General features: G+C 40.6%; 1 protein-coding gene across 1 annotated transcript in view; it reads left to right on the forward strand.

Annotated features, from left to right (window-relative positions):
* The window catches only part of gucy1a2 (guanylate cyclase 1, soluble, alpha 2), a 127344-nt gene that overhangs the window by 49602 nt on the left and 64972 nt on the right, over window positions 1–12770 (forward strand). The window contains exon 4 of the mRNA XM_052026112.1: window positions 391–1109. Coding sequence (XP_051882072.1) covers window positions 391–1109 — 719 coding nt within the window. The remainder of the gene's footprint in view (window positions 1–390; window positions 1110–12770) is intronic.

Below are 12770 nucleotides of genomic sequence, written 5' to 3' on the forward strand. Positions count from 1 at the left end.
ACAGTGATCCAAATGTGGTTTCACTAAAGTCTCAAATAATTACAGCAGAACATCCTTACATTATTACCCCATGCCTCTTTCAATAAAGGTTAACTAAATTACATTGCTGGTTTAGGATCCACAGTAGGAGCTATAATGTAATCTCTGCTAGACCTGGTCAGGAGTATTGATGCCGACATTGCATGATGTAAATTGAATAATTTCCACATCCTGTAACACTGACTTTTATAAACATAAAATCCTTCCTTCAAATCTATGTACGTTGTAAAACTTTGCAATTTTTGCAACAAGGTTTACTACTTTTTGCAGTTCATATGTTTATCTGATATAGCCCAATGAAAAATTACATTATTTAACAGTGACTTTACCTAATCTCTTGGTCCTTTCCAGGTCTGAAGTTTGAAGAATTGCAAGCAAAATTTGGTGAAGAGCTGTTCTGCATCTGTTTTGAAGAGAATGAAAGGGTCCTACGGGCAGTGGGCAGTACATTACAGGAATTCTTTGGGGGTTTTGATGCTTTACTGGAGCACGCAAGAACATCTAGAAGTAAACAGGATGGGTTTGAATCCCCTTCTTTCCTATGCAAAGAACTATCTGATGGTACTTTGAAACTACATTACTTTTATCCACAGAAAATTGTTGGATTTGCAATGCCTGGATTGATCAAAGCTGCAGCACAGAAGATCTATCAGATGGAAGTTGATGTGGAGCAAGTTCTCAATGTTCCTGAAAACTTGACCACCGATGGCATAAACCAGAGCAATTGCCTAACCTTCATTATCAAAGTATATGATAATGCAACAAATGTGAATTTACTTCCACAGGGATTAACCCACTCTCCATCTGATCTAAGGATAAGCATCAGCACTTTCTGCAGAGCTTTCCCATTTCATTTCATGTTTGACCCAAGTATGTTAATCCTTCAGCTTGGAGAAGGGCTCAGGAAACAACTGAAGTATGACACTCACAAGATTCTGAAATTTCAGGACTGCTTTGAGATAGCTTCCCCAAAGATTTGTTGTACTTTCCAATGGATTCTATCAAAGCTGTCCACACCATTTGTCATTCGAGCCAAGCCAGATGGTACTGGATTAGAAAGTCATGACAAAGTAAGTGCAAAATATTGGTTTTCACTCAAGGATGCCATAAGAGGACAAAATTATTGAATTTGGCAATGTTGAAAAAGCTCTCTGGAAATTCTCAAGTAATATCTTTCACATAGGCACAGGCTTTGGCTGGACACCAGTAGGGACTTATAACCTAGCTCACAAGATTAATCTCTTGGCAGCCTGAGTTTTTTATATTCATTAATTCTGTATTTCACAGATGGTTGGTGCTCACAGTTGTGCTATCTCTTCAGCTAGTTAATCTTCCTGACAGAATACAGCTTGTAGAAGAACACCAGTTTTGTTCCCTTACATTCCCTGCTATGAAGAATTAGTAACTGAAATTCTTTGCCATGAAGCTGATACCTGGGCAGAAGGTGTCTGTTGGCCATACCTTTAGCTTATACACTCTTTACACTTATGTTCTGTGGTCTTTCATATTTTCTACCTTTCTGCAATTTTTACATATTAGTGGATAGTTTTAATAGTACAGAAGAACATTGAGGCAAAGTATAAGAATTTCCAGGAGCAGGAGAGGGTCCCTGGGCCCTCCCTTTTAATCTGTATCTTAATATGATGCTTATTCAGTGATCACAATCAAAACATTTCTGTGGTATGCAGTGGTTGTAAATAGGCAGAACAATGAGCTGTCTCCACCACTGATTAATATCATATGCAGTAATATTCACTATCTGATTTTTTTGGAAAACTGGATGTTTCAACATCTGGCTCACCTTGTTCTGCTTCCCATGCTCCCTTTAAACTCACTGATGCCCTGGGCCCTATTTCCTGCACTCCCTTTAAGCTAACATGGTTCACTGGAAAATGTGTTTCACTACTGTGTAATATCTAAACAAAAGTGAATTAAAAGATTGTCAATATATTAAAAGGAATAATATCCAATTGTCTAAAAAATCTGCCAGTCTGGTACCACGATAGTCCTGAGAGTACCATATTACTGGAGCTTACTTTGAACTTGCACTGGAGTGAGACAAATAGACTACTGGAGAACATCAAGTGCATGCAGTTTGAGATTAAAGAAATCTGGCTGTTCAGTAGCAAAATGTGGCAGTTTTTGGGAGGTAATTTTGAAAGGGGAGAGAGAAGAAACTACAACTGAGAATGAAAGGACAAACTAATCAATAAGGAGAAGGCATCCGTAGGTAAGTGATGAAGCAACAGTGTATTGATCCCTATCGGACGTGGGTATGATTAAGACAGATGTGAGGGTTTGCTCTGTTTGAAAGTCTATGTAGGGAAACTGCCTAATTTCTGTCAGGAGATGGCAGCTGCATTTAATCCTGTCAACAGTACCTGTGCATATAACATCTTTGTCTATAGAAGATGGTAAGATAAAACAAGATAAGATAAGATATCTTTATTAGTCACATGTACATTGAAACACACAGTGAAATGCATCTTTTGCATCGAGTGTTCTGGGGGCAGCCCGCAAGTGTCGCCACACTTCTGGCACCAACATAGCATGCCTACAACTTCCTAACCCATTCGTCTTTGGAATGTGGGAGGAAACCGGAGCACCCGGAAGAAACCCACGCAGACACGGGGAGAACGTACAAACTCCTTACAGACAGTGGCCAGAATTGAACACGGTCACTGGTGCTGTAATAGCGTTAGGCTAACCACTACACTACTGTGCCTGCCCCCCAGTACAAAATAAGGTAAGACAATCCAATAATACCGCACACGTACCCAGTAAATGGTCTAAAGTTGCATGCTGCCTGACAATCCATATCACTGTTACTGCTTATCTATGTCAATTATGGAAGAAAAAGGCCATTCTGTCCATCTTAATTCATCCAGACAGAATAACAATAGCTAAATGCAGATGTATTTAGCAATGCTGAAAAGCTTCTAATTACCCATCTCAGTAGAGGCTCTTAGACAGGCACGTGAATGTGCAAAGAATGGTGGACATGGACTTTGAATAGGCAGAAGGGATTAGTTTAGTTAGGCATTTAATTACTAGTTTAATTAGTTCAGCACAACATTGTGGGCCAAAGGGCCAATTGCTCCTGTGCTGTACTGTGCCATTCTATGTTCAATAACTTTTCCAGCAGTTCTGAGAAAATTAGAAACCCATCACACACACACACACACACACACACACACACACACACACACACACACACACACACACACACACACACACACACACACACACACACACACACACACACACACACACACCTTTGTTAAGCAAATTCCTTCTGACTCACAACCATGTAGTCTGACTGTTGAGTAGAATTCCAGGTGTGCTGTGATGATTGCTTGCTTCAACTTTATTGAATTGCCGCTTCCAACACTTTCTTGGAAATATTGAGAGCGACAGTGGCCCAGTTAATTTGTGTAGGATCTGGAGGAGCAACTTCTCAACGGCAGAGAAACAAATCTACACTTTTGGTTCAACCCTCCCTGAATCTCAAGAGGACACTTGAACTGCTTTTCTGCCTGTGGAAAGTGGAGCTGAGGATAGGCTGCCTGTGTGCCTCAGCCTTGCAATTTGTAAAAGGATCTGTGTCCATAATATGGTTGGCCAGCAGCACAGCTCTGCTGCAACTTCACCGGTGTATACAATGATGAGAGACAGTTTTTATAACTAGCATTAGATGAAAAGAGTCATTGAATTATAGAGTCATACAGCACAGAAGCAGGCTTCCAGCCCATCTCAACAATGAGAAAAAGGTAGGAAGTGGGTCTTTCCATTACCACCATGTTCCTCCCCAGTGTTATAACCTAATGCACACATTTAATTAAATCTGCTATTTTGAAATTAGATTAGTGACTAATTAAAATTAAGAACAAGTAAACAGCTGACAACTTCACTACCAACTAAATAAATGAACATAGAACATTACAGCACAGTACAGGCCCTTTGGCCCGCAATGTTCTGCCGACCTTTTATCCTGCTCTAGTATCTATCTAACTCTTCCCTCCCACATAGCCCCCCATTTCTCTATCATTCATGTGTCTATCTAAGAGTCTCTTAAATGTCCCTAATGTATCTGCCCCCACAACCTCTGCTGGCAGTGCATTCCATGCACCCACCAACCACTCTCTGTTTAAAAAACTTACCCCTGACATCCCCCTTATACTTTCTTCCAGTCATCGTAAAATTATGTCCCTTCATGTTAGCCATTGTCGCATTGGGAAAAAGTCTCTGACTGTCCACTTGCTCAATGCCTCTTATCAACTTGTACACCTCTATCAAGTCATCTCTCATCGCCCTCCTCTCCAAAGAGAAAAGCCCTAGCTCGCTCAACCTATCCTCATAAGACATGCTCTCCAATCTAGGCAACATCCTGGTAAATCTCCTCCGCACCCTCTCTAAAGCTTCCACATCCTTTCTATAATGAGGCGACCAGAACTGAACATAATACTCCAAGTGTGGTCTGACCAGAGTTCTATAGAGCTGCAACATTACCTCGTGGCTCCTGAACTCAATACCCCGACTAATGAAGGCCAACACACCATACGCCTTCTTAACAACCTTATCGACCTGTGAGGCAACCTTGAGGGATCTATGGATGTGGACCCCAAGATCCCTCTGTTCCTCCACACTGCTAAGAGTCTGCCATTAATCTTGTATTCTGCCTTCAAATTCAATCTCCTGAGGTGTATCACTTCACACTTATCCGGGTTGAACTCTATCTGCCACTTCTTAGACCAGCTCTGCATTCTATCAATATCCTGTTGTAATCTACAGCAACTTTCTACACTATGCACTACACCACCAACCTTTGTATCATCAGTAAACTTACTAACTCACCCTTGCACATCCTCATCCAAGCCATTTATAAAAATCTCAAAGAGCCGGGGTCCCAGAACAGATCCCTGCAGAACACCACTGGTCACTGACCTCCAGTCAGAATATGCTCCATCAACCACTACCCTCTGTCTTCTATGAGCGAGCCCATTCTGAATCCACACAGCCAAGTTTCCCTGGATCCCATGCCTCCTGACTTTAATGAAGACAGGCATGAAAGGATAGATGATGCGTTGCTGCTATAGTGTGTGGGATTGAGATCTTATGGAATGACAGAGCAGGCATGATGGTTGAATGGTGAAGTCCTGTTATGTTCTTATTGTGATCCACAGTAACCACATCTGCAGTAAAAGTCTGTAGCTCAAGCAGCTTTGGCTCAGAGTTGATGAGTCAGAGTCTGAGATTTGGACCTGATAGTACTTCAGGAAGCGGAAAGATTATCTGGATACCTTGTTCCAAGAGGTAGTTATATCCCTTAAACTAAGTAGTAGAGAAATGGTACCTTCGATTAGAGTCAGAGCAGGGAAAAAATGGTAAAAACAAAACTAAAACAATCTTCTTGATCTGAATGCAAGCACCTTCGTAGCAAGATGGACAAATTGATAACATAAATAGAAATAAATTTTATGATCTAAGAACCATTACAGAGACATAGTTGAAAAATAGTTAAGAAATGAGGGAGAGAGAACATGGGAGACTACAGGTTAGTCAGCTAAATGGTAACAGGGTATCTAGAAACTAAAAATAGAACTAAGCAGGGTTACCATAGATTTCTGAAAGAAAAATCAGATTTGAAAAGTCTATGGAATTTCTTGAGGTTGTAACTAGTAGAATAAATAAAGGGCGACAAGTGGATGTAGTGTATTTGTTCTGAGGAGGATGCAGAAAGGCTAAGTGAAGGACAAAGCAAATGGAATATAATAAGGAAATACCTTGGTCGTGAAAATAGAAAAGCAGGATATTTATTAACTGGTGGAAGATTAAAAGATGTTGGTGTTTAGAGGAGCCTGGTGTTCTTGTACGTGGATCACTGAAAGTTAACATGCTCATAAACAAGTATATAAGAATGGCACGTTGGCTTTTATTGTAAAAGGATTTGAGTACAAGAATTATGATGTCTTATTGTGAATATATACAACTGCACCTGAAATATTTTGTGTGGGTTTTCTTTCATTACCAGAGGAATGATATATTTGTGTTGGAGGGATTGCGGCAAAGATTCACTAACTTGATTACAGGGTTGGGAGGATTGATCTATGGGGAGTGTTTAAGCATAATGGGCCCATACTTCTAATTTAGAAGAATAAGAGATGATCTCATTGAAGCGTAGAAGATCATTACAGTGTTTAACACGGTAGATTCAGGGATTTTTACCCTGGCTAGGGTGTCTAGAGCAAAAAAAAACAAACTGCTGGAGGAACTCTTCAGGTCAAGCAGCATCTGTGGAGGGAAAGGAACTGTAGATGTTTCAGGTCGAGACCGTGGATTATGCTAAGGTAGCTAGAACCAGGTGTAACAGTCTCAAAATAAGAGGCTGTCCATTCGGTACTGATATGAGCAGTAATTTCTTCATTCAGAAGTTAGTTAATCTTTGGAATTCTTAAAGATGGTTGTGAAAGCTTCCACAGTATATCCAAAACTGCTATCGATAGATTTTTGGATATTAAGAGAACCAAGGTTACAAATCAAGTGGGCAGCTTTATCCTGGACAGTGTCAAACTTAAAAGTTTGGCCCCATAGTTTTGCTGTCTCTTGTGTTCTCTGCTGATTCTTGATATCACTCAAAGTGAATCAAATTGGCAGAAGACTGACTTCTCGGTTGGTAGAGAATTCACTTTTTCTGTTTCATCATATTCTCCCTTGTGATTCAAGAAACCCTGGCTTGGTTTCACTTCCTTTGTGGGGGAATATACCCAGCCTGTACTTGAAATGTCTCCTTAAGGATCTTCCAATTTTCCATTACTGTTTGTGCTTTCAATCTCTAGTTCCATTTTACTTGGCTGGTTGCTTTCTCAGCCTTTTGAAGTTAGCCATCTCCCAGTTCAGAAGTTCTACTTATGATTGTTCTGTGCCCTTCTCCAGCAATGACCTGTATCTTTTGATGAAGTTATCAGTCTCACCCAAGTGTAGTCCATTATTTCAAGTTGGAGCAACAACAGACCAGCTAAGGAAGTGCTCCTGAGTACTTCTCAAAAATTCCTTCCCCATCTTTCCCTTTAACATTATCCCAATTGATATTTAGCTGGCAAAATTCTCCAGATTTCACCACTCTATAGTTCCTGAACGTCTCCATAACTTCTCTGCAGATTTATTCCTCACCCCCCCCTCACTGTTTGGATGCCTACAGAAAACTGTAATTTTATATACCCCAATAGTATGAACATGTTATTGGGGGTATTCATATAGAACACTACAGCACAGTACAGGCCCTTCGTCCCACAATGTTGTGCCGATGTTTTATCCTGCTCTAAGATCTATGTAACCCTTCCCTCCCACATAGCCCCCTATTTTTCTATCATTCATGTGTCTATCTAAGAGTCTCTTAAATGTCCCTAATGTATCTGCCCCCACAACCTCTGCTGGCAGTGCGTTCCATGGACCCACCAACCACTCTCTGTTTAAAAAACTTACCCCTGACATCCCCCTTATACCTTCTTCCAATCACCTTAAAATTATGTCCCCTCATGTTAGCCATTGTCGCGCTGAAAAAAGGTCTCTGACTGTCCACTCGATCTATGCCTTTTATCGTCTTATACACCTCTATCAAGTCTAACTAAATTGATTCTATCCTTATCTGGAATCCTCTCCTTCCAACATTCCAATGTCTTTCCCAATCAGTATTGCCTTCCCAGCTCAAATTTTTCAAACCTTTTCTGAACACATGAATATTACACACCCAATCTATTTTTAGCAACTTTTTTGTTATTGCCACTACATCACAGTCCCACAAACCTCTTTGTACTTTTAGCTCACCAACCTCATTGACTACACTTTGTTTATTTACATAAATAGAATCTAAATGTGCCTTTATACTCCTTATAGAACATGGAAATAGCAAAACTAGCATGAATAAGTATCTTCTTGATGATGACCATATACTGTTAATATTATGTCAAGCACCTTGGAGCAAAGGTTGGGGTGTGGCAAGCAGGAGCAGTATCTCAGCTCCCCAGTGTTCACCTAACAAAAAGAGGTGTAAAATTTGAGGGTATGGACAGGCATTCATTCTGTAAAATTAAGAATGGGTGTACTTGTCCCTCCAAAAGCTGGAACATTTAAAGTATACTTCCCTGGACAAAGGACATGAAAAACAGCATATAAATGCAAATCTTTATTTAAACATTCTTTTCCAACTATATCAGCATAATACATGACAGAACCTCAATGAATCGGGATAATATCATGGCCAACTTTCAGAAGCAGGATTTTAAACATCTTTCCATGGTTACCAAACAACTCCCCGCCATCTGAGCTGTTCTTCTAGTTAAATTGATTGTCAAAATGTGTAATTAAACAATTAAAGGCACCTGCAAATTTGCCCTGATTGTATTTAGAAGCACCTGGAGTGAATCAGCAAGTAATTAATTATGGTGTGAATGTATAAAGAGCTCAGTCTTGATGTTCTCTTAGTGTTTATAAATTCTGTTCTATTCATTAGAGTTTGGCTGCTTTGATACATTTTTTCTTCCTGCTGCATTTGTGGAGCAATGTAAACCTGGCAACAAAAGGGTAGTGTATGTCAGATATCAGGAACTTAATACCAGTGTAAGGCTAGAATAACTTAGAAAGTGTTGGGTTGAAATTAAAAGTGAAATAGGAAAGCAAAGAAAGCAAACAAAAAACAAAACTGCCAGCTAAAAATCAGAGAAAATCTAAAATTACCGATCCTTGTGGTACAACACTAGTCACAGACTTCCAATCAGAAAAACATTCATTCACCACTACCCTCTGCCTCCTATCATCAAGCCAATTTTGGATCCAATTAACTCACTCTCCTTAGATCCCATGTGCCTTAAACTTCTGGACCAGCCTACTATGTGGGACTTTGTCAAATGTCTTATTAAAGTCCATATCGCCAACGTATACCACCCTGCCTTCATCAGTCTTCTTACCTCAAAAAAAACAATCAAATTAGTGAGACAGGATTTCCCCCGCACTAAGCCTTGCTGACCATCCCTAAACAGTCCCTACCTTTCCAAATGTATCTAAACCCTGTCCTGTAGAATTTTCTCCCTTACTTTCCCCACCATTGATGTAAGGCTCAACAGTCTGTAGTTACCTGGCTTATCCCTGCTGCCCTTCTTAAATAAAGAAACAGCAGCAGCTCTCCTCCTGTTTTCTGGTAACTCACCCATGGATGACGAAGATGCAAAAATCTCCATCAGGGCAGCAAATCCCCAGTGATTTCCTCCGTTTCCCATAGCATTCTGAATAGATCTCATCTAGCCTTGGGGGTTTGTCCACCCTTGTACTTTTCAAGACATCTAACACCTCCATCTTATTAATACTGACATGGTTCAAACTATCTATCCTTTCCTGAACGCAGTATCCTCCTTGGTGAATACAGTCAAGAAGTATTCATTGAGGACCTTGTCCAGATCCCCTGGTTCCACACACAGATTACCCTTTTGGTCTCTAAGGGAATCCACTATTTCCCTAGCTACCATTTTCCTCCTAATATACTTATAGAATGATTTAGGATTCTCCTTAATCTAACTTGCCAAGGACATTTCATGGTTTCTTTTTGCCTTGCTGGTTCTTTCTTAAGTACTTTCCTATGCCCTCTATGTTCCTCAAGGGATTCACTTGATTGCAATTGCCTAAACCTGTCATTGGCTTCTTATTTTTCCCTGATCAAGCCTTCAATAAACTTTGTTATCCAAGGTTCCCTAATCTTACCATCTTTGCCTTTCACCCTTACTAGAAAATGCTGGCCCTGAGCTCTTGCTAATGCTCTTTTAAAAGACTTCCACTCGTCTGATGTTGTTTTACTCACAAGCACTCGCTTCTATTCTTTATGAACATTTTGCAACTGTTCCTAGCAAAGAGGGAACTGATGTTAGTGTTGTAGTTAAAGAGGATATGTGTGAAATATTGGGATGAAAAAATTTGTAAGGCCCACGTGAAATATATCCCTGGCAGTTAAAAGAAATAAGGGTGGAAATTCTATCATTTTTCAATTACCCCTGGCTAAAGAAATGATGCCAGAAGATTTGAGATCTGTTAATGTTGTACTGTTGTATAAAATGGGAAGAAGGAATATATCGAGTAATTAGAGGTCAATTAGTTTAACTTCAATGACGGGCAAATTATTGAACTCATTCAAAAGTTAGACAAAGCACATTGATGAAGGTAGAGCAGTGGATGTGTACGTGGATTTTAGTAAGGCGTTTGATAAAGTTCCTCATGGTAGGCTCATTTAGAAAGTCAGGAGGCATGGGATCCAGGGAAACTTGGCTGTGTGGATTCAGAATTGGTTTGCTCATAGAAGACAAAGGGTGGTGGTAGATGGAGCATATTCTGACTGGAGGTCAGTGACCAGTGGTGTTCTGCAGGGATCTGTTCTGGGACCCCGGCTCTTTGAGATTTTTATAAATGGCTTGGATGAGGATGTGCAAGGGTGGGTTAGTAAGTTTGCTGATGATACAAAGGTTGGTGGTGTTGTTGATACTGTAGAAGGTTGCTGTAGATTACAACAGGATATTGATAGAATGCAGGCCTGGGCTGAGAAGTGGCAGATGGAGTTCAACCTGGAAAAGTGCGAAGTGATACACTTCAGGAGATTGAATTTGAAGGCAGAATACAAGATTAATGGCAGACTCTTAGCAGTGTGGAGGAACAGAGGGATCTTGGGGTCCACATCCATAGATCCCTCAAGGGTGCTGCACAGGTCGATAGGGTTGTTAAGAAGGCATATGGTGTGTTGGCCTTCATTAGTCAGGGTATTGAGTTCAAGAGCCACGAGGTAATGTTGCAGCTCTGTAGAACTCCGGTTAGACCACACTTGGAGTATTGTGTTCAGTTCTGGTCACCTCACTATAGGAAGGATGTGGAAGTTTTAGAGAGGGTGCGGAGGAGGTTTACCAGGATGTTGCCTGGATTGGAGAGCATGTCTTATGAGGATAGGTTGAGTGAGCTAGGGCTTTTCTCTTTGGAGAGATGGAGGATGAGAGGTGACTTGATAGAGGTATACAAGATGATAAGAGGCATAGATCGAGTGGACAGTCAGAGACTTTTTCCCAGGGTGAAAATGGCTAACACAAGGGGACATAATTTTAAGGTGATTGGAGGAAGATATAAGGGGGATGTCAGGGGTAAGTTTTTTACGCAGAGAGTGGTTGGTGGGTGCGTGGAACACACTGCCAGCAGAGGTTGTGGGGGCAGATACATTAGGGACATTTAAGAGACTCTTAGATAAACACATGAATGATAGAGAAATGGGGGCTATGTGGGAGGGAAGGGTTAGATAGATATTAGAGCAGGATAAAATGTCGCCACAACATTGTGGGCTGAAGGGCCTGTACTATGCTGTAATGTTTTATGTTCTATGCAAGTCAGTATAAATATTTAGAAATGTACAGATTATCAAGAACTGTTAGCATGGATTTGTTTTGGGAAGGTCATGTCTAACTAACTTGATTGAATTTTTTTTTGAGGTTATTCAATGAGGGCATTGCATTGGATGTGGTCAGTATGGATTTCAACAAAGCTTTTCATGCTGGCTGGTCAAGAGGATGAAGGAATATTGGGTCCAAAACTGGTTCGGTGGTATGAAGCAGAAGAAAAGATATAAGATATCTTTATTAGTCACATGTATATCGAAACACACAGTGAAATGCATCTTTTTGTGTAGACTGTTCTTGGGGCAGCCCGCAAGTGTCACCACGCTTCTGGCGCCAAAATAGCATGCCCACAACTTGCTAATCTGTACATCTTTGGAATGTGGGAGGAAACCGGAGCACCCGGAGGAAACCCTTGCAGACACGGGGAGAATGTACAAAGTCCTTATAGACAGTGGCCGGAATTGAACCCAGGTGGCTGGTGCTGTAATAGCCTTACGCTAACCGCTACACTACTGCGCCTGCCATAATGATTGATAGTTAATTTTGTGGCTGAAAGGCTGTTACTAATGGGGTTTCCACATGGCTCAATAGAAGATCCTTTACTTTTTGCTTTATATGTTAATTATTTAGTCTTAATTGTTGGGGATGTGAAAGGAATTTGCAGATGATACAGAAGAGAAAATCTTTCAGAATGAAGGGTGATATAGATGGTCTGGATAGCTGGGCAGAAATGTGTCAATTTAATCCAGGGAAGAGAAAGTCTAGTAAATAAGAGAAAATTGGGAATTATGGAGAAACAGAGGGACTTCGGAGTGTGTATCCAACATCTCCTTTAAGGGTAATGGAACAGGTAAATAAAGGGTTAAAAGGCACACCAAACTGTTTTTGTTTATTAGTGTTTGTTTCATTAGAACATAAGACCAGGAAGGGTTTATACCATGCCAGAAGGGTGCATACCATGCTTGTTTGGACACAGCTTGTGTATTGTGCAGTTCTGGTCACCATGTTACAGGAGTGATATGATTACAGTGGGCGAGTGCAGAGGAGATTTGAGAACATTTCTGGAACTGGAAAATTTTAGCTATGAATGTTTTTAAGACTGTAGTTGGAATAATGTGTGCAGTTCTGGTCACCTAGCTATAGGAAGGATGCCATTAAGCTGGAAAAGCTGCAGAAAGGATTCACAAGAATGTTACTGGGTTTGGAGGGCTTGAGTTATAAAGAGAGATTGGATTGGCTGGAGCTTTTTTTCCCTGGAGTGTAGGAGGCTGAGGGGTGACCTTATAGAGGTATATAAAATTAGGAGGGGCATAAATA

The sequence above is a fragment of the Pristis pectinata genome, chromosome 11, assembly GCF_009764475.1.
Source record: "Pristis pectinata isolate sPriPec2 chromosome 11, sPriPec2.1.pri, whole genome shotgun sequence".
Taxonomy (NCBI): domain Eukaryota; kingdom Metazoa; phylum Chordata; class Chondrichthyes; order Rhinopristiformes; family Pristidae; genus Pristis; species Pristis pectinata.